Here is a 23,050-nt window from a genome sequence, read left to right on the forward strand (position 1 = left end):
TAGAAGCATCTATAGAAGCACCCTTTCTTTAGTAAGTATGGAAAAGTGTTGCGATCTCACTTTTCAAGTAAAAAATTAAGTTGTCCTTTCATATTATCAATAAAAAATATATTTCAAACATTAACAAATTGCTTTTCCTCAATATTTACACTTGTTTCGGCCACTTTAAATTGTGGTGGTAAATTACCAGAATATTTCGCACGACAATATTCTTCCCATTCTTTGGGATGAGTCTTCCTACGATGAGTAGACAAGTTGGCATGTGATTTAAATGTTTTGGGACAAAATTGGCATGTGTATAAGTCATCACCAGTGTGTATGGCCATGTGCTCCTGAAATAAAAATGAAAAACAAAAAATAACCTACAAAAGACATTAAACTCAAAATATTTGAGATTGACTTACTTACCTTGAAGGATCTTTGCCTCTTAAAGGCCTTCTCACACAGTGTACATTTGAAATTATAACCCAATACATGTGTATTCTTGACATGACTTCTATGGCTTCTAATTGTGGGAGAAATTTTTGAACAAATATCACAGGTGAATTGTCGTTTACCGCCCTTCGGATGTTGAGCATCTTTGTGAACTTTTAGACCATATTTATTAGTAAATGCACGGCCGCAAATATCACATGTCACGGAGGGTAAAGGCGCACCCTTGTGTTTCAATAAATGACGTTCAAGAACTTCTTTAGAACGCAATTTTTCCCCGCAAATATCACAAACATGACCATACATTTTGAAATGTATAGAACGCACATGATGGCCCAATAATTTATGATGACCAAAACTGTAAAGAAACAATATTTTAGAACATAAAATGAAAGCGGATATACATACGTACATATGTAAATAGGAACTCACCGCTTTCCACAATGCTCACAGGAATATTTCTTTTCCTCATCGGATAAATGTATTGCCTGGTGTACTTTTAAAGTATCTGACGTCAAAAATCTCTTTTGGCATGTATCACATACATATTTTCTAGATTGTCCCTCATGTGTCCTTACGTGCAGTTCCAAATTACGACGATCGGACATTACTTTGCCACAATGTTTACATTTCAAATAGTCCGGATCAACATGAGAATATACGTGATCTGCTAAAAGGTTGCATGTGAAGAATTTTTTATTACAACACATAACATAAGCCCGTTCCTGTTCCTTATGTTTCTCACTGAAATGTTTACGTAGATCGCTGAAGGCTTGCATGGGTGCCTGGCAAATAAAACAAGTGATGTCGTAATGCTTTGCAATAAATTCATTAACATCCTTCCCTTTGGGACGTGGGTTATAATAGACATTAGAAGGGACTTTCTTTTTACATGGATGTATTAACTTGTGATTCCTTAAACCATTTCTGGTCCAAAATGCCTCTTGACATATATTACATATGTGGTGCTTTTCTTTTTGATCATGTCGAGTGACGTGTTTCTCCAAGGTACGACGATCAGACAAGACTTTGCCACAATGTTTACATTTAAAATAATTCGGATCAACGTGAAAATATATGTGATCGGCTAAAAGGTTGCACCTAAAGAATTTTTTATTACAACACACAACATAAGCTGGTTCGTTATGTTCTTCACTGGAATGTTTACATAGTTCGTTGAATGTTTGCATTGGCGCCTGGCAAATAATACAATTTATTTTGTAATGCTTTGCAATAAATTCATTAACTTCCGTTCTTCTGGGTCGAGGTATACAATAGGCATTTGAACGAGATTTCTTTTCATTTTGTTTTGGTGGTGGTGTATCGTCATCATTATCACTAGATTCACTATCACTTTCGGTAACTGAGTTTTGAATATAATCGTCTTCTGAAAATGTTGAATTTTGTGAGTTTTCTTCCACATCACTTTCGTCCATTATAGATTCATCATGATTTTCTTCGTCACTGGATTCATTTGTTTCCTTAGTGGACTTGATCAATTTACGGACTATTTTCTTGCTAGTTTCCAAAGATTTTTCCAATGGATCATTTTCATTTGATTTAGAGACTCTTTCAATGTCTAAACTTATGGGTGGTTCTTCAGTTATATATTCAGTTTTCATTTCTGACATTGTATCCTTTGTTGTATTAAAGGTCGGTGAAAAATTGCTTTCAATTGTATTTTCTTCTCGTGAGGTATCATCATTTGGGAAGGGTTCAGAGCTCTCATTGCCCTCTAAAACTTCTATTTTTAATTCTGATGCAAAGAAGGTGTGTACATCCTCTACGTGTAGATAGAATTTATGAAAGTCGTTGACAATTTTCCAGCAGGCACTGCATAGCCATGATGTGGAAGTTAGTGATTTCTAAATTTTAATAAAGAAATTTGATTATAGACGAGAATTGCAAGAATAAGCAATATATACCTAATTTTTTATGTGTGGGCCTCGAGGGGAGTTAGATGTTGGCTGGGGTTATCAGAATTTAATATATCGTCACTATAAATGCCCGAAGACATAACCCACAAAAAATCGAAATTCGTTTTTTGATGGAATCTGATACATAAAGCTAAAACACATGCTCTGGCACAATTTCAATCTTCTACGTTAAAAAATAAGGATCCTATTTAAAAAATGGCTTTTCGGAAAATCGTATAAAATTGCAGATGTTGTTGTAATGACGGATCCTAAAACCAAGCGTTTCCGCGGTTTTAGTTTCATTACGTATTCCCTTCGTACATGATTGACAATACTGCAAATACTCGCCATCATAACATTGATATTATATAAAACAGTTTTTCATTTTATAACGTTTTTTGCTTCTCCTGTAAAGTTTTGATTTTGTGGGTTACGTCTTCGGGCATTTATGGTGACGATATGTACATTAGTATCTATTTTCTTACACATGTCTTGACCGTACCCTAACCGAATTGATTAATGAAAGCAAAGCTAGTCCCGAAGGCAGCAGAGTGCAGAGCTGCTACTTTTCATTCATATACAGTCACAATATCTGGAGCTGTTTGTTTATAAAATCGCATCCATTTTTGTCGACCCAGTTCTATATTTGGGAACAAGTTGAGTTTACAAGCTAAGCTAAGACATTTTGGAACAAATTTCCTTTACCGACAGTTCGCAATTTCTTTAAATCTTAAGTTTCTTTTATTAGCCGGGGATTTAAGACTTTATCCTACGGACAGGAACATTTTCTTTTAAATTAAAATTTTCTCTAAGTAGCAGGCCTTTCAACAAGGGAATTTTCGGAACTTCATTCCCATATCTCGGGAAGTATACATTTCCCCAACAAACGTTATACAGCCTTGGAATCAGCATAAAAAGCACTATCTGTGGTAATAATTTTCGAATATTGTCGGTAAAGGTCTTCCGACCAAAGAGGAATATTTGGAACTGTCAGACAACAAACACCAACTGATCTTCGTTTCCTATCCCCGTGATTTGAACCCTTCTGACCTCATATAAACATGCTCTTTTGTAACTGCCAATCCATTCTGGATTTTAATCATCGATCTATTATTACTACGAGATGCATACTTACCAGAGGCGAAAAATGTTTTTCCAATATTGTACCAATATTCTCCTCCTGCCAACGTTTTGACATAATATCAATACCATCATCTTTTAGCTCCAAACACAGCAAACACATATCCATTTTGTTTGGGAATAATGAGGGGGTTCTATTGATTACTAGAAATATGAATGAAGCTTTTAGAAAACAAAACAAACCAAAGCAGGCGAAATGTTTACAGTGTTTATAACAGCTGATAACAAACTAGGGATCCTTAAATCAATAAAAAACAATGGTTGCCATGTTACACGTTAAAAGTCGAAAGCAGAATAAACGACGAAACTCAATCAGCTCGTCGCTTGTTTCATTTCTAGTAAAGTTTTAAGTCATGGGTATTTTATTCTTTTTCAACAAATGGCCCAAAGCTTTACTCAAACGTTGATTGTTTTTTCGGCTTAAAAGAAAATAAGAAAATCTTTTTATGTCTGGAATTAAATTCAAACATGTCGGAATGCCGCCGCCGAGAACTCTAACCTCTACTTGTCGTCAGTGGAGAAGACGAAGGGGTCGATTATGGATACCAACACAACTCTAGTTGCGTTGCCGACAACAAATTCAAAAATAAATTTCCATTTCCGCATCGGTATTCATACATTTTACAATTAAATTAATAGCTAAAGGGTCAAAACACTTATACAGGCATGTCACAGAAACCAATTCCGATTGAAAATGGAATTGATTCCGTATTGAGCTTCTTCAGAAACCGAAAAACGAAAAAAATTTTCGGAATTAAACCACTTTTGGTTTCTCAAGTGGGTTATCATGAACGGCAATTCCCCGTGAATTATTTCACTTTCTCCCTTAAGTTGCAACGGCAGAAAGACAAAACTCACGGGGAAATTTCATTCATGATAACGCCCATTGTTTTATTAACAAAACCAAATTTAAATTCATATTTGTAATCATTTTATTTAAAAAATTTGCAAATTTTCATTATTTCTCAATTAACGAAACCAATTGTTGAGTTGCTATCCATAATCGACCCCGAAGCTTCTTCCAATACGACAAAAAAAAAAAAATGCTCCTGTTGCAGTCCAGAGAGATCTTCATGATGTGGAGATGTTCAAGTTTACAAGAGGGAACCTCTACATCAGCGTTCCTATCAGGTAGGTTTGAAGTCGCGGATGTCATAAGCAATGGAACGAGTTAAGTTTGGGGCCTGGACCTGGATATTTTACCACAAATACTGCTTGCTACGTAGGTTTAAATACTGCTATAACAACAACAACAATGTAAAGCTCGTTGTTAAATCCTCCTTTTACAAATTAACAGTTTTTGGGGTTGGTCGGTCTTCGCTGGGGAATACATAATTTTCATTTATGGACAGGGTCAACAACAACGGCTGATGCCAACTCATGCACGGATCAATCACACCGTGCAAAAAACATTACCCAACATGGTGCAGGTCCGCACGAAACACATCACCTTTTCAACTGCTCCGGCAAACCTAATCAAGAAATAGCTTAGCTTTAGCTTTATTTCAACATGACGAATTTGAGCTTATGAACGAGGTGTACGAATTAGTGAAACGTCTGTACATGGTTTTCTGTGTTTGTCATATTGCTTTGTTTGGTACTCATATCGAACTTAAAAATTCAATGAAATTGCATCTGGAGCTTTAAAGGGGAGTACACACTAACAGTCAAAACTGACAGTCAACGTACTTTTAGGACAATTTTCCGCCAAATAACAACTTTTATTTAGCTAAAAACGTTTGAAATACAATATTTACGGTATTATTTAGAGATTACAAAAGAAATTTTTCAGTTAGGCTTTGATATTCACGAAATAGACCTCGATGACTGTCAGTTTTGCTTGTCAATGTGTACTATACTTAAGAGAAAATTGAAGACAAACGTTTCAATTGAAACGCTATACACCATTTTTAGAAGTAATTCGTATTTTTTAGATTCGTAACATTTAATTTCTTATTCGAGAATTCCATTTGTAATGACGATGATGGAGCCAGTGGCGATGATCAAATTTATGCTTCTCCAACTAATAAATAAACATATTTTGTTGAATTGTATATTAAACTAGCAGACCTCGGTCCGCGTTGCTGGCCCGTCGTAATGAGTTTTAATGACAACTTTTTATCGACTTTATGCTTGACAATTCAAAAATAGGTATTTTCTACCTCACTTCTTCGGTCCATTGTCAAACCGAGAAGGATTTTAAATTTATCAACAGATTTTTTCTGTAACCTTTCTTTTCTGTTACGGACATTGTCGGATTTTTCGCCAATTTGTGCCTTTTAGGATTTAATATCGTCCATGTCCCTGTCTTTATCCTAAAGCGATCCAATTATAAAAGTTAAAAAAATGGTTAAATCGATTTCTCCCGCTTATTTAGACTTATATGTTTTAGCTTTTCATGGCTGATGGACCGTTGAACCTCACCATTTAAGTACACCATTTAAGTACATATATAGTTTTTCTTGATCGGGGCGCAACCACCGTTGTCTCGAAAACTAATTTGCAACCTGATGCACTCATAACTTTGGCAAATATAGCGATTATAAAATAATAGGCCCCGAAATTCGTCTACAAATATATTGAATTTTTGGACCACGGGACATTCCTGAACATTTTCTGAAAATTAGGTTCAGTAGTTTTGGAAAAATAATGTTTTGAAAAGAGTCGGCGTGGTCATCATCGGCGTGGTAATCAGATATAACATATTAAAAAAGTGGGCCTGGTCCGGTATTTTGGCTCCAAATATGTACCTAGGGTGCACACAACTTCATTGCCTACCAAAATGTATGCTGAAACCGATATAGTCATGAGTGTGGGTTATACATATAGCGTTTAACAGAAAGGCATGGGGAAGGTACCCCAGCTCTTACGAAATTCATAAAATATACATAACAACGGCAAACACTGAGCTTTTGCTACAAATTTTATGGAAATCCCTTCAGTAGTATTGGAGTTATGACATATTAAAAAACAGGCGTGGTTGGGCCTATAGGCCCCAAAGAAGTACCTAGATTGTAGATTAATCCGTAAATTTTTATTCCGATACATACATAATTTTTGCAAATATAACGTTGTTTTAAATATCGCATAAGGGAGGTACCCCGCCCCCTAGGGAATTCAATAAAATATGTAACCTGTTTTCGGGGGCGTGGTAAACTTTTCTTTCCAAAAGACCTAAGTTGGGTTATGATAGCATTTGATTTTTATTCATAAAGGTAAGGCGTTTTTTTAAATATGCCTCTTCAAAATTCAAGAAAATATGCCTGTAGATTCCCTGACATTTTCAGGAAAATCGGTTCAGTAGTTTTGTAGATGTAACATATTTTAAAAAGTGGGTATGGTCAAGTCTTTGGTTCCTAAAAAGTAGGTAAGGTCGGAGACACAACCACAATTGTCTCGCAAATTAACTTCCAAATAGAAACATTCGTAATTATTGTAAATATAACATTTTTAAAAAAGTAGGGTATAGGGGAAGTACCCCGCCCTTTCCGAAATTCAACTGAATTTGTAGCCCATTTTAAGCGGGGGTCATCTCTGTACATTCCCTGGCAATTTCAGTTCTTGTAGAAATGATAAAAATTTAAAATTGAAAAAAGTGGACGTAAAAGTGGGCATGTCAAATTTTCTTTGCATAAAAACCCAAGTCGAAAATAGGTCCAGCCATTCTCAACTGATGCCATTACCAACGAACGATAGTTGATTTTTATTTATAAAGATTTAAAAGTTTAGACAAATCGCGATTTTCGTGAAAATCCCTTCAGTAGTTTTGTAGATATAACCTAATTAGAAAGTGAGCGTGGTCGGATCTTAATCCCAAAATAAGTACGTAAGGTTTGAGACACAATCGCCATTGACTCGCAAATAAATTCCCAAACCGATACATTCGTATTTGTTGCAAATATTGCATTTTTACGAAAATAGAGCATAGGAGAGGTACCCGCCCGATCCGAAAGTCAAAAAATATGTATATCGGGGACCAACCCTGTACATACGCTGAAAGTTTCAGGAAAATCGATTCAGTAGTTTCGTAGATATAACATATTTAAAAAAGTGGGCGCTGTCCAGTCTTAATGCCCCAAATAAGCACGTAAGGTCGGAAACACAATCGCCATTGACTCGGAAATTAATTTTCAAAGCGATACATTTGTAATTGTTGCAAATATTACGTTTTTACAAAAATAGGGCATAGGGGAGGTACCCCGCCCGATCCGAAATTCAACCAAAAATGTAGCCTATTTCAACCGGGGGCCATCACTCTACGTTCCCTGAAAATTTCAGGAAAATCTATTGAGTAGTTTCGTAGATATAACATATTTATAAAAGTGGGCGGAAAAGAGGGCGTGGCCAATTTTTCTTTGCATAAAAACCTAAACTGGACTATGACTAACATTTCCACAAAAAATTATCCAAATCGCTCCAGCCGTTTTCAACTGATTCAATTACCAACAAACGACAATTGAGTTTTATATATAAAGATGTTCATTTATTATTTTTTCTCTAATGTACGATAATCATTATTTCAAAAACATGCTTGATTTCAATACACATCTTTTGAATTTGAAATTTAATTTTCTAAATATTATTAGTGTAAACGCTAGAAGCACCTCGTCGGTTGCAAAGTTTGATAAATTTAAAACTTTAATATCGGAGTTTACAAGGTCTCCAGATGTGATTGCTGTACAAGAGACGTGGTTTTTTAAAGAATTATCTCAAATGTATAACATTCGTGGATTTAAAAGTGTTCATTGTTGTCGGTCTGATGGGTATGGAGGGACGTCGCTATATGTAAGTAATAGACTGAAATTCTCCATAGTCAATAGTCGAAGTTCAAATTTTTTTGATTTTGTTGAAATAACTTTTGAAAATTTAAAACTTGAGATGAAACCTTTGAAGATAATATCTTTTTATCGTTCCCAAAAATTTCCGATTTCTGACTTTTTGGCAGAGTTTGATGACATTTTAAGTAGAAGCAATAACAAGTCTGTTGTGTTCCTTGGTGATGCAAACATTGATCAGCTTAAGTGTAGTAACAATGATGAGTTTAGATACATATTTATGTTTAAACTATGATGTCAATAGTTGTCACCAACTAGTAACAAGACCAATATCCAATACTTCAATCGATCACGTTTTAATTAATATTGTCAATGGTATTTGTGTTGACTCTATAGAATGCAATATTTCCGACCATAACATAGTTTGCTGCAAAATTAAAGTTGAGCATGATCAATCTAACTTTGTGGAAAAGGTAAAAAAACGTGTGACATTGCAAAAGTCAAACAATATCTGGAGAGATTCCCTATGACAGATATACAGCCCAATCATGAATGAAAATTCCGTGCGGAATTTCTCTCTTTTCTCTTCTCTCCTATCACAAACAAAAAATCCGCACGGAAAAACATTCCGATGGAGAAAAAGTAGGTATCATGAATGCTCTCAAACATGTGTTTTCCTCCAAAAAAATCTCCCTATAAAATCGTTCGGCCAAGGATCAATAACTTACTTACTTGGCCCATTACAGAACATTTGTTCCATAGACCGAACTAAGAAAAGATCTCCATTCCTCTCTGTTTTTCGCTTGACTTTTTGGAATACCGCGCCTTTCCATTTCCTCATCCACTTGTTTGCTCCATCGAAGCTTAGGCCTGCCGATTCTGCGTGCACCGCCATGTGGCATAGCGGGTTCATCATCGCTCATTCTCATGATATGGCCTAGCCAACGCAATCGTTGCATCTCGATACGTTTAACTATATTCATGTCTTTGTATAGCTTATATAGCTCGTGGTTCATACGACGTCAATATTCACCGTCAACGCAAATCGGCCCGTAGATCTTTCGAAGAATTTTCCTCTCAAACACACCAAGCACTGCCTTATCTGCTTGCGCAAGTACCCATGCTTCGGAGCCATACATTAGCTCGGGTAGTATCAGCGTTTTGTATAGTGTTATTTTTGTTTGGCGAGATGTGGCTTTGTTTTTAAATTGCTTACTTAGACCATAGTAGCATCTGTTGGCCAATACAATTCTTCTTATTTCACAACTGATGTTGTTTGTTGTGTTTATGGCAGTGCCGAGGTACACGAAGTCTTTAACTACCTCAAAATTGTAGGTACCAACTTTCACAGTTGGTCCGAGCTCTATGGACGCTTAGAATATAGCTTAGATTTGCTTCAACATGGCAATTTGAGCTTATGGACGAGGGGTATGAATTAGTGAAACACCTGTACATGGTTTTCTGTGTTTGCCATATTGCTTTTTTGGTACTCGTATTGAACTTAAAAATTCAATGAAATTGCATTTGTAATTCGAAAATTCCATTTGTAGTTCGATTTGTTCTATTTGTAATTCGAATTTGTTTATTTGTAATTCAAAAATTTCCGTTTGAAATTCGAAACATTTTATTTGATATTCGAAGAACCAAATAAAAGACAAATGCAACGAAAAATTATTGTTTCGAATTTTAAATAGAGTAATTCGAATTACAAATGGAATGATTCGAATTAGAAATGAAATAATTCAAATTTCAAATGGAACAATTCGAATTGCAATTAAAATGCTTCGAATTACATCTGGAATTTTCGAATTAAAATTAAAATGATTCGAATTACTCCTAAAAATGATGTAGTCGAACCATCGATGTAACAACCAGACAAAATCGGAAAGTCCAAATACCTAGACAGGTAAGTGTGGAATGTTATGTTGTTAATTCAATCTTTCTTCATGCAACATTAAAAGAAAAACTAATTTTAACACCATTTTGTTTTTAATGTATTTGTGTCCTTTTGTATCTCACTGGTGGAAACATTTGTTTTTCCTAGTTTATATTTTGGAGGTAAATTGCCAGAATATTTAGCGCGACAATCTTCTTCCCATTCTTTGGGGTGAGCTTTCTTTCGATGACTATGCATATTGGCATTTGAGTTGAATGTTTTGGGGCAATACTGGCAGGTGTATAAGACAGTACCAGTGTGCGTGGCCATGTGTTCCTGAAATGGAAAACAATACTTATTAGGGAACATAGAACTAAAATAGATTGTGCGTGTAACATACCTTCAAGGTACTTGCCCGCTTGTAGGCCTTTTCACACAACGTACATTTAAAATCATAACCCAATTCGTGCTTATCTTTAACATGTTTTTTATGCGCCTTAAGCGTTGGAGAAATTTGTGAACATATATGGCAGGGGAATTGCTGTTTACCACCCTCCGGGTGCTGAGAATCTTTGTGACGTTTGAGTCCACGTTGTCCAGTAACCTTTAGGCCACAAACATCACAAGCTACGGTGGGTATGGGCACTCCCTTGTGCTTCAGTATATGACGTTCGAAAACATCTTTTCCGCGCATTTTTTCACCGCAGACATCACAAACTAGGGCATACTTATTGAGGTGAACAACACGCACATGATTGGCTAATAAATTGTGATTTCCAAAACTGTAATGAAACAAGTTTAGAGAACACAAAATCAATGCACAAATGAAAGGTCGAAATGTCATACAGTTTACCACACTGTTCGCAAGAGAATTTCTTTTCCTCATCGGACAAATGTATTAACTTGTGTATCTTCAAGCCAGTTTTTCGTGAAAATCCCTTTTTGCAAATATCACATATATGAGTTTTATCTTGTATGCCATGCGTCTTGGCATGTAATTCTAAACAACGTCGATCCGACATTACTTTGCCACAATGTTTACATTTAAAATAATCTGGATCGAGATGGCAATGTATGTGATCCACTAATAGGCTACATTTTAAGAATTTCTTACTACAGCACACAACATAGCCGGGTTCATTATGTTGTTTATTGAAATGTTTACACAGTTCATTGAAGGTGTGCATGGGTGCCTGACAAATTACGCATGTAATTTTGTAATGCTTTGCCAGAAATTCATTAACTTCTCTCCGTTTGGTACGTGGTTTATAATAGGGATTTGAACGTGGACTCCACTTATCTTGTTTTGGTGATGTATCATTGTCATCCGATTCACTATCACTTTCTGTGGCGGAACTAGGAATATCATTGTCGGCAAATGATGGGCTAGCGATGCTTTCTCTTGGTTCATTTTGTTCTTTTATCCTAGATATCGCCTCCTCTTCGTGATCATTTGATTTTTGCCTTTCTCTAGTCAATTTGCCAGATTTCCGACCTCTTTTTTTACCACTTGGTATAGATTTTTCCAATGGATCTTCACTGCTTTCCTCTGGCTTTGTTGTCATTTCAATCTCTATGCATATGGGTGGTTCTTCAATAATATTTTCTGTTTTAATTTCTGTATTTTCATCTTTTCTTGAAGGTGAGGATGTGGCTAAACTGTTCTTCATCGCTGTTTCTTCTTTTGAGGAATCGCCATGAATTACAACAAATGGTTCAGGATTTTCATTTACCTCTAATACTTCTGTTTTTAATGCCGGCACAAAGTAGGTGTGTACTTCTTCTATGTGGAGATAGAGTTTATGAAAATCATCTACAATCTTCCAGCAGCAATTGCAAAGCCATGATGTACATGTTATGGATTTCTAAATTGAAATTGATAAGTTTTTATTAAACAACAGGATATAAAACTGATCTTATTTTTAACACTCGCCTATAAAATACAAGTGGTGTAAGGGTCCCCGACGATTTTTAGTGTCTGTCTTATTCTATATATTGTCACCATAAATGCCCGAAGACGTAACCCACAAATCCAAAACTTTACAACTTTTTTTAACGTAGAAGCTTTTAACCTAGGAGCTTGAAATTTTGCCAGAGGATGTATTTTAGCTTTATGTATCGGATTCCATCAAAAAACGAATTTCGATTTGCATGTGGGTTACGTCTTCGGGCATTTGTGGTGACTCTATTTGAAACATTTACATTTTTTGTTGTTAGGCGGAAGCCCTAATTTCCGACATATGGAAGTAATTTAAAATTTCCGAGGGCTCCATTGATTGTATCTCCTTGTTTTGGAGGACAACCTATAGTGCAATTCTCTAACCCATCTTTCGAGTTACCGGCAAAAAAATAAAAGTTGACAACACTATTGCCATCGGTAGAGCTTTATGCCGGCCATACACTAACTGTCAAACTGCACTGCCAAATGAACCCCTTGTATACGTGTGTAATTGAATAGTGTGTGGCATGTCTTCAATCCATTTTTCACAAATAACGAATTTTCCTCCAAAAGCACGATTTTGAGTTCAAATTTTCAAATTTTTTTTAAAAACTGCCTGTCGATTGCTTGGAAAATAAACAAAATTCATCGGATTGAAAGGGGTTCATTTACAAAATCAAAACTATTTTGATTTCAATTCTGCTTAAAATACTCACACATATATTAACAAAAACTTCAAAATTTACTAATACTAGCTCTGTTCCTTTACTTGCAAGAATCTTCAAGTTTTACAACTTTTTATTCGAAAAGCGTTCCTTTACTTCAGACACCATACAATTCATATGGAAACAGTTTGCTACTTTTGCCGGTTTTACCACTTTCAAAAGTAAAGGAACAGACCAACTATTACAAATGCTGTCCTGCATGCCCACAGTGTATGGGCCGCATTACGCACTACAAGACTATAAAGGGGTGAGTACATAAGCTGCCTTGCCTGCTTACCTTTCTTGCTTCTGATAAAAGAATAAAAAAGAAAAGGGCAACCCAGTTCGAAATTTGCTCGGCCTTCTTTATTCTTTTATTTTTATTATGTCAGAAATGAAGCAGGAAAGCAAGGCAATCAGGCAAGGCAGCTTATGTAAAGGAGGCCGAGCAAATTTCGATCTGGGTTTCCCTTTCCTTTTTTATTATTTTATCAGGCAAGGCAGCTTATGTACGTAGGCCTTAAGAATTTAGGCGACTGCAACATCCAGAACGTAATCTCAACATCTCACGGAATCTCAGTACCTTAGTACCACCAAAATTGTCAGAATGCCGCCCTGAGAAACAGCAATCCATGAGGAGGCAAAGATTCTTCTTTGTGACTTTGTGTACTGTGTTGCAGTACTTGCTCGGGTGTTTATCGTGGCCTACTCAACTAACTCCAGTAGATATCGAAGCAGCCGCATTCCCAAAGCCAGATTAAGCAGAAGAATGAACTTACAAACATAAGCTCTGTTCCAGAACTAAAAAGTTTTTACACTTTTACACATTTTGCGTTCCCGTACACAAAATTTATATGAACATCGTTTACGACTTTTACCACTTTATAAAGTACGGGAACAGGCCAATACTAGAATAAAATCACTGTTACAACAACAACAAAATACAAAGTGAGATGGATGAAGTAATTGAACAATTTAGACAAGGTTTACAAAGTTGTGTGTGATTATAAACCAAAGGATGTCAAGAGGAGCGTTTAAAGTGGGAAAATATTTATTACGGTACTTACTAGAGGCCAAAAATGTTTTTCCAAAATTTTCTCAATGTTTTCTTCCTGCCATCGTTCTGATGCAACCTTAATTCCATCTGTGAGTTCTCCTTTCAGCTCCAAACATAGCAAACACATATCCAACATTTTGGGAATAATAAATATGTATAATAAACAACAATAAAAAAGATTTTAATTCACTAAATGTTTAGAAAGATACGACCAAAGCGTATTGGGTGAAATGTTTACAAATTCTAAAAACAGCTGATGACAAATATGAGAGGAATCTGTAAATCGACACTAAATACAACGATTTATAGATCCCTAAAACAGCGGTTTTCATCAGAGTTCGAAAACTTACATTAAGGTACCGTACAATAACGTTTTGTAGCGTACCTAGCATGAAAAGTTACACTACGATAAGGTACCGTACATATACACAAACTTTAAAAAAAAATTTAGCGTTTGTGTACATGTACCCAACGAAAATCGTAGCGTACATGTTTGGTACGCAACCACCATTGTAAAGTAACAACCACGTACCCAACCGAAATGGTTGGGTACGTACGTTATAAATGTTGCGTGTACATTAAAAAACCACGTAGCGTACATCTTTATGTACCCTAAAAAACAAATAGAGGTTGCGTACACCTGAGTGATGTTTATGAAGAGGTTGCGTACACCTGAGTGATGTTTATAAAGAAATACTAAATGTGAATGGCATGAGGAAAAATACAACCATAAAAATAAGAGTGAATATCGTATAAATAAAATACAAAAGTATATATGGCGAAAAACAAAAATCGTTTGTAATTCCATTTGAAAAAAATTAAAAAAATTTTTTGCGAGCACATCTACAATTTTTGGCATAGAGGTTAAGAAAAAAATTCTGGTTTCAAATCTGTTCGCGTTCACAAAATTGGACGATGCGTGCAAAAGTTATGGCGGTTTTTATTCTCATATAAAGAAAAAATATTTAAAAATGTCTTATTTGTTGTTATGAGAAAATTTATGCATAAATCGTTAACAGCATTCCATATCTATTCGTAGATGTGTAAATAGTTATTAAATCTATTATTATTTTCGCCGAAAATCAACAAATAGTACAAAAAAATTTAAGAAAATCCAAATTATCCTGTCCCATACTCCGTACAAACACTTAAAAATAAATTAAAAAATATATGCGGAATCTAGACAATGCGTATAAAAATATGATACCAAATTTATAGAGATTGGGTACATAAATCGCATATTATAGCAACAACAAAAGAGAAAAACTTATTGTTGAAAAATATTAGTTGTGTCTTTTTACTTTTTCAGTAATAATTATTCAGTAACTTCTTTTCAGAGAGTAAGAGAGATTTTACTCTTTGATACGAAAATAGAGAAAAAAGTAAAAAGACAGCATTTAGTAAACTTTAGCAAGATAACAGTTGATAACCAAAACAAAAACATTGGCCCCAATGCATGAACGAAAAAATAACTCCAAAGCAATGAACAAGTTCTTCAATTTTAAGCAAAATAAATAGAAAATAATGAATATATTAATAAAATAATCAATAAATAAACCTGAGTCGTAATATTTATAGTATTTACCCACAAAAAATAAGATAAACATTGAGCAGCTGACCATTTGCAGATGATTTAAAAACAGCTGATCGAACTTGCTAAAGGTTGCTGGGAAAAATTCTTTCAGCAACTTTTAGCAATTTCTCAGCAAACTACTGTCAAACTTGTTCTCTCACTTCGCTCTCTTTTACTGAACTTTTGTGTAAAAAGACAGCATTTAGTAAAATTTCGTAATAATTATTACAAATTATCACGTAAAAAGACACACCTATTGTTGCAAATATATTTTTTGGTTTGGTTCGAAAAATTAAAAAAATATATTTAGAAGTTCTCTAACTATTTCGCTAAAATCCCATACAATAATTAATGTGTACTACTAAAACTTCATCAAGAAATATGGTTTACCATCGTGAAAGCTTAATTGCTTACTGTGATAACTTATAAGGATAGGAAATTAAGAGTAATATTGAAATTACAATCACTCAAAAAATGTGTAAATTAAAAAGCCTATTATTCGCGAATAAGTTAAAATCAGTTGATGCGCATCCGTTTTTGGATACAGCGAATCAATCTCTTTCAATATTTATGCATATTTCGATGTTTCACTCTGCGGTCAAAGTGTGCCGCCAGTTGCATCACACAATGCAAAAAAACATTAAAGTGGGTAAAAATCGCGCAATTTGCATACGATTTTGATGCGCATCCGGTTTCAGTAGCACCCATCAAAAATATGTTTATCTATACATATTTCAATCAGATTCTTAAAGAACCGCGGATGTGCCTCCACTTTCTATTTTTGGTAAAAATCGTATATTACTCGCGAATCTCTGTAATTTATGACACGCGTTTTCGCAAATATTGTAATCGCGTATAAAGGATTCCATTTACGTAAAAAAAATTTAAAGAAAATCGCGGTTTGGTACGCGGATTTGTCAAAATAAATTTTTGCTGATTTTCCTATTTTCAGGGTATCTATATCCGAGGTTTTAGTGGATGGATTCGATCGCGGATGGGCTCATTAGATCCGTCGCGTAAAAAAACTAAATTCACGCGGGGTACAAAGGAAATTGAATGACACTTGTAAATTTTAAACGCTAAAAATAGGTTTTTTTTAATAAAAATCACACATCAAATATTGGACTTTAGACTCCAATTACTAGGATGCTGTAAGGAGCACACTCATGAGATAAACCATAAACGACGTAAAATCACGAGTTTTATAATCCTATTATGAGTTTGGAATATTATCTTGTTATCTATTGCCCATGAAGTATTCTTTGAGTCTTTCTTTGGGCATATGTCTATAAAATGTAAGGTTAAGCCAGAAATCGGAATGGAGCATAAAAAACTTGTTGGCTTCAACCCATTTTTACCTATTTTTCTACATTGATGCCAACACAGCTTCCACGTAAATTAATTTTAATGGTCGATATTATGGGATCCCTCCTAAAACACTTCATTTTAAAGAATGTTTATCATACTATATAGAATATGCTAACATTCCGCCAATTCTGAATGGGTGAAACTCGGATTCATCGATTGTAAAACATTTTTGTTTTTCGCCATATATTTATATTTAACCAGTAAATATGAAAACATTTATTAATTTTATAAAAAATTAACGAATATATAAAAGATTAACATGTGAAAACATATGTAACAGATTATATAAAATACTAAAGAAAATAGAATTTAACAGGAGAAAGCTCAACTTTCATAATTGAAATCCCCATTGACTTTAACCATTAATATATGTTCAAGATTTGTTGCTGACATGCGGTTGCGCAGATCAGATAATATGTATTTCATAGCAGAAAATAAGCGTTCCACACTTAATTGAGTTGACGGTACAATATTATCAATCTCACTGATGATGGTTTTCTGAGAGTACCAAAATGCTATTATATTTTCATTTAGTGGCAATCTTGATTGCCGCACATAAGTGGCAAAATCAGCTTCTAAATTGTGTAAATTAGATGAACTCGGAATTTCTGTGGCAAGATCTATCATTTGCAGATAATCGGAAAAAGATTTGGCTGCATGTGGTCTGCTCGGTGACGGAGTTTCCTCTAATATTGGGTGGCTTGTATTGTGTTCTGAAACATAAACGATGATAGATATAAATAAATATGCATTGTTTGGGTTTACTTTAGAAAACTTAGCTTATGTTGACTTCATGCGTTTATATAACGATAGTATGTAGCTCTTCGCCCTTTGTTTTTGTTCGTAAGTTATGCATACTTTGATTCGTGGATCCAAGAACACAGCTGTGTTAAACAGTTAATTTTCTAAAAGTTTATCCTTTCTCCTTGAGAAGGGTTTTCATGTTGCTATCCGGTAAAGCGTCAATTTAAAATGTTATATCCATAACAATAATATATAGTTCACTATAGCACAACTGTTCGCTTTGTAACTTAATAGGTTTATATAGTCCCAAGAATTCAGTTGCGAAAGACCATTCTTCAGATTCAGGAAATAAATCAGGATAATCCTTGCTTAGTGTTTTTATAATATCCTCCATTTCCAGGATTCTTTCAATCAATTTATATGTTGAATTCCAACGTGTTGCACAATCAATGATAGGTTTTTTGTAGAGTTCACTTCTTAGAAAATTTAAAATCATTTTACTTCTAAGTTTTTTTACCACGCGTCGTATCTTATCGACATTGTCTTTTATTGCCGACTGTTTCAGAACATCGTTTACACACAGTTGGAGAGTGTGAGCACCACAAAGAATGCTAGTAATTGTGTTCGATGAGATGTTAAAATCAATTGATTCAATAGCTATTCGGCAATCGATATAATCTTCATCTTCTTCGAAATCCACAGCATCATTATCTATCGACAATTGCATTTCAGAGTTCAGGATTCGTACAGTTCTGAGCATATTTGATCCGTTGTCGGTTGTAATCGTTAAAATATTACGTAAATCAACATCATATTCCTTTAGAACATCCAATATAACTGTTTTTAAATATTCAGAAGTGTGACTTGATCTAAATTCCTTTATAGCCAACGTTTTAACAACGATTTTACCATGTTTAATGTATTGAACAGCATACTTAAGTCCAGCCTTGTTGCGACATCCATCTTAAGGGAAAATAATATCCCTTTAAGATAGTTTGAGATTTCCGTTTTAATATTTTTTGAGAAAGCGATAATTCGTTCCATTACGTTATGTTCATTTACCGTTATCCCGAGTACACTTAAAACAGGTTCTATAAGAACTTTGAAGGCTTTATCTTCGTCCATATGTAAAGGGCGTCCATTTTTATACCCTCAGCCTTTAGGCTATGAAGGGTATATACACTTTCATACGGGCAAAATGTGCCTCATCGAAATAATGGTTTTAGACCCCAAGTATGTTTGGACGAAATGTGTTTCAGACAATTTGGAGTCGATTGAGCAATGTCCGTCCGTCTGTCTGTCTGTCTGGCTGGTTGGAGCGCACGATAACTCTCGAAGGGATGAACCGATTCGGTTCAAATTTTGGCTTTCGTAATATTTTGTCCAAACTTAGTTTAAGTTCGAAGATGAGCTATATCGGTCCACTCCTTCCGGTACCTCCCCCACAAAAATTCGAAAATGTTCGGAAAATTTGTACGCACGATAACTCTTGAAGGGTGTAACCGATTTGGTCCATACTTTGCCCATCGTGGAGCGTGTACCAGACTTAGATCAGGTTTTAATATGGACTCAATCGGTCCACTCCGTCGGGTACCTCCCACACAAAATTTTGGAAAAGTTCAGTTTAGGAACATCTCTCGAATCGCTTTGATTTTTGCTTTAGCAACTTGTATTCACTGCTCTCCATACGACGGTATAAGTTTCATCAGGGGCAAGTCCATACTTCCTGAGAAAATAGCCTGAAAGTTGCAAAAAACCCCTATGACACCGTGTGAGGAGGTTGGAGGGCAAAATAACTCTCGAACAGGTCTGCCGATTCGGTCCAAAGTTTGGCCTTAGTAATATTTTGTCCAAACATAGTTCAAGTTCGAAGATAAGCCATATCGGTCCACTCCTTCAGGTACCTCCCCCACAAAAGTTCAAAAATGTTCGGAAAAATTGTGCGTACGATAACTCTTGAAGAGAGTGTCCGAATTGGTCCATACTTTACACATCCTAATATATCTACCAGATATAGATCAGGTTCAAATATGGACTATATTTGTCCACTCCATCCGGTACCTCCCACTCAAAATTTCGGATACATGTTCACTTTAAGACCTGCTTTCGAATCACTTTGATTTTTGTTGAAGCAACTTGCATTGCTGCCTCAATTGCGATGGCAAAAGTTGTTTCAGGGGCAAGTTCATACTTCTTGAGCAAACATCCCTGAAGTTCTAAAAAACCCCTATGGTACCATATGTAGTGGCTGGAGATCCATTATTTTTAGTATCTCCTCCGCAAAACTTTTGATATTAAATCCTAATCAACATTTTTCTCAGTTTAAACGCCCAAAATTTTTAAAACTCCCTAAATACATGCGTTTTTTGGAAAAAAATTGTTTTAATATACACAGGCTGAAGGTATATCTCTGTCGGCAAAGCCGACTGATACCTTTTTACTTGTTTTGTAAACAGTTCCACCAATGGTGTTTCAATGTTTTTTGGATTCACTTTTTTTTTGATCAATATAGTTCGCATACAAATCTGCGGAATGCCAATTTAAAACATTGTTGACGAAATTTTGTAAATTACACACTGTTTTATTTGATTCGTTTGTACTGAATATATCACGAAGAACAATATTTTTTGCTCTTGGCATTTTTATAATTATTCTCACTTAACGTTGAAAAATGAAATAAATAGCATTTGCAGGGTTCTTTTGCATATATAGTTTGCAAAAAATGAATTTTAAAAAAAAATTAATTTAATTTTTTTCCATAAATTATATAATAAGACTACGAGTGTTTTTTTCATGTGGTAATGGTTATAATTTATTACAATATACAAGAAAGGTAAAAAACAATATTGTGGTTTACAATTTTTTAACTCATAATTTTTATTATGTCAAAAAGAAGGGACAGGTACTTTATGGTTTTGGTGTGCGGGGAATAATATTTCTACCTAATTCTGGCATTCTAACTTATCAAAATCAAAATTCCGATAATTCTACCTGTAAACAAACTTAAAAAATATAGCAGACCCAAAGAACAGATGTTGCCTTCACAGCTAGGTACCAGTCCTTGGTTACCTCAAAGGCAATTCATAATTAGGAAAAACACAAAAAAGCAAAAAGTAATTCTTATTGTGGTGTAGCATTTCTTTTTGTAATATGATGTTGATACTGAAAACAATTTACTTGAAACTTTTCTTCGATGCTTTCTTGACAATGCTAAAATTTGAAAATGAACCACCTATTTTCACAATACAAATGATACGATTTTTAATAATAAAAAACTCCTCCATAAACTACTGCCCTATAGCAACCCTTTTGAAAAATGTCAAGATTTTAGATATTCGATGAGAGCGTTATGTTTAGGCATTCCTAACTTCTTGCATAAGTATTTATGACATTTAAGTAATGGCATTTATAGTCCTAATTAATTGAAGATACATATTAATTTATATTTACTTGTATTTCATTTGTATATATTCTACAAAATTAAAGTTAATATTTTTAATACCTTATTAACCAAACAAATGTAAGTGTACCCTACCAACACCTTCTTTCTAAAGGTACATTATGATGTACTCTACGTGGTTGTTTAATGTACGCGCTGATGTACGCAACCTTTTTGGTTGGGTACGTGGTTGTTACATTACGATGGAGGTTGCGTACCAAACATGTGTGTTTGACGAATTTTTCGAATCTCGTTGGGTACACGTACACAAACACTAAAATGGATTTTTAATGTTTGTGTACGTGTACATTAACTTTATAATTTTTTTTAGTGTTTGTGTACATGTACGGTACCTTATGATAAGGTACTGTTTGTTTCCGAACACTGGTTTTCATTAGCTTTGTTCCTTTACTTTTTTAATGGTAAGAGTGGTAAAAGAGAAAAGTGTCAAAATTGCTCACTCATGAACATTTTTACCAGAAAAGTAAAGGAACGGAAAAATGGTAGATCTGGTAACAATGTCAAAAAGAAACATAAAAAATCAATTTTCGTCTTTTATTTCACAGTTTTTAATTTAGTTTTTGTCAGCGTTCGACTTTTTCTTCTGTTTTTCGTCCGTTTTTTCTTCATTGTGAAATAACCGTCGAACAAAAGTCGAAAAATCAGTTTTGCCATTTTTTCCTGCAGAAATTTTGCTGGTAGCCTGTGGTAGAAGAGAAAGCCATTCTCGCTGTCTTTCCACTCTCACTCTCTTAAAAATTGCTTCCAGTTTTGCCACTTTTCGGGGTTAAGGAACGCTTCGCAGGTTAAAAATAGTAATAAATGGTAACCTCAGGTAAGTAAAGGAACACAGCTATTTATTGCAGTGATAATCCAGCAAACAATTTGGAAGCGGTTAAAAGTAGAGTGATGATTTCACAGCATAGAGGACCCTACAGGCAAACAACTTTGTTGGATTTGAGACCATAGTGCATTATTGTTTAAGTAATTTCTGGTAAAATTACGAATTTGACTCGTCGTTCTTTAAGCCCTAGTTACAACATAGATAAATATTTTTTTAAAAAACCAAAATTTTTCCTTTCTTTAAGAATATGAAAATGAAGAAGAATGCTTGATGGTTTAATGATTCGTAATTATTATATTTTTGTTAATTATTTACACTGAAATGAGGAATTTAAATTCTTATTATTAATCTTTCTATCTACATGTAAAGGTTTTGGGACATAACACCCAAAATAACTTTTTTTTTACTTATTTGCAAGACCGTAGATGAAATGTTGTAGCTCATTGCGATTCTTAGCTAAGTAAATAACTTTATTATATACAATATTCAAATTGATACGGCAGTGAATTGTCGTCAATTTCAGATGTTATGTGAATATCGGGTGATTTATAATTTGGTGGCAAATTACCCGAATATCTTGCACGTAAAGTTTCTTCCCATTCCTTGGGATGGGCTTTCTTGCGATGATGATGCATATTGGCATTTGAATTGAAGGTTTTCTGACAGTGTGGACATGTATAGAGAGCAGTACCCATATGAGCAGCCATGTGTTCCTAGAAAACAAATAAAAAAATGAATTACAAATTCGCAATGAAATCAAAAGCACATTTCGTCACAACATACCTTCAGGGTAGAGGGTTTCTTAAATGCCTTATCACAAATTGAACACTTAAAATCATAACCAGTTTCATGTTTGAATACTATATGTCTTTTTAGAGACTTTAAAGTAGGAGAAACTTTTGGACATAAATGACAAGCAAATTCCTTTTTACCATCTTCTGGATGTTGCGTGGCTATGTGACGCTTCATATACTTTGGATCTAGCATCTTCAGGCCACAAATATTACAGGTTAAAAATAGTAATAAATGGTAACCTCAGGTAAGTAAAGGAACACAGCTATTTATTGCAGTGATAATCCAGCAAACAATTTGGAAGCGGTTAAAAGTAGAGTGATGATTTCACAGCATAGAGGACCCTACAGGCAAACAACTTTGTTGGATTTGAGACCATAGTGCATTATTGTTTAAGTAATTTCTGGTAAAATTACGAATTTGACTCGTCGTTCTTTAAGCCCTAGTTACA

The 23,050-nt window shown here is 34.6% G+C and overlaps 3 protein-coding genes across 3 annotated transcripts; all 3 read right to left on the reverse strand.

The window, feature by feature from the left end:
- Positions 1 to 83: 83 nt before the first annotated feature.
- Positions 84 to 3,695, reverse strand: LOC141387192 (zinc finger autosomal protein-like). Its single transcript, XM_073956505.1, has 4 exons — positions 3,484 to 3,695; positions 865 to 2,297; positions 409 to 790; positions 84 to 332 (listed from the first exon to the last, which is right to left on the reverse strand). The coding sequence occupies exons 1-4, from the start codon at positions 3,595 to 3,597 to the stop codon at positions 114 to 116; spliced, it is 2,148 nt and encodes a 715-aa protein (XP_073812606.1). The 5' UTR covers positions 3,598 to 3,695; the 3' UTR covers positions 84 to 113.
- A 6,538-nt stretch (positions 3,696 to 10,233) lies between these two features.
- LOC141387201 (uncharacterized) lies at positions 10,234 to 14,084 on the reverse strand. The gene is made up of 4 exons (XM_073956512.1): positions 13,850 to 14,084; positions 10,986 to 12,004; positions 10,540 to 10,921; positions 10,234 to 10,475 (listed from the first exon to the last, which is right to left on the reverse strand). Exons 1-4 carry the CDS (start codon positions 13,973 to 13,975, stop codon positions 10,236 to 10,238), a joined length of 1,767 nt encoding a protein of 588 aa, XP_073812613.1. The 5' UTR covers positions 13,976 to 14,084; the 3' UTR covers positions 10,234 to 10,235.
- A 6,225-nt stretch (positions 14,085 to 20,309) lies between these two features.
- Positions 20,310 to 23,041, reverse strand: LOC141405290 (zinc finger X-chromosomal protein-like). Its single transcript, XM_073989475.1, has 2 exons — positions 22,591 to 23,041; positions 20,310 to 22,520 (listed from the first exon to the last, which is right to left on the reverse strand). The coding sequence occupies exons 1-2, from the start codon at positions 22,792 to 22,794 to the stop codon at positions 22,281 to 22,283; spliced, it is 444 nt and encodes a 147-aa protein (XP_073845576.1). The 5' UTR covers positions 22,795 to 23,041; the 3' UTR covers positions 20,310 to 22,280.
- Between the last annotated feature and the right edge of the window lie 9 nt (positions 23,042 to 23,050).

The sequence above is a fragment of the Musca autumnalis genome, unplaced genomic scaffold, assembly GCF_047663935.1.
Source record: "Musca autumnalis isolate F117 unplaced genomic scaffold, ASM4766393v1 scaffold_5, whole genome shotgun sequence".
In the NCBI taxonomy this organism is placed as follows: domain Eukaryota; kingdom Metazoa; phylum Arthropoda; class Insecta; order Diptera; family Muscidae; genus Musca; species Musca autumnalis.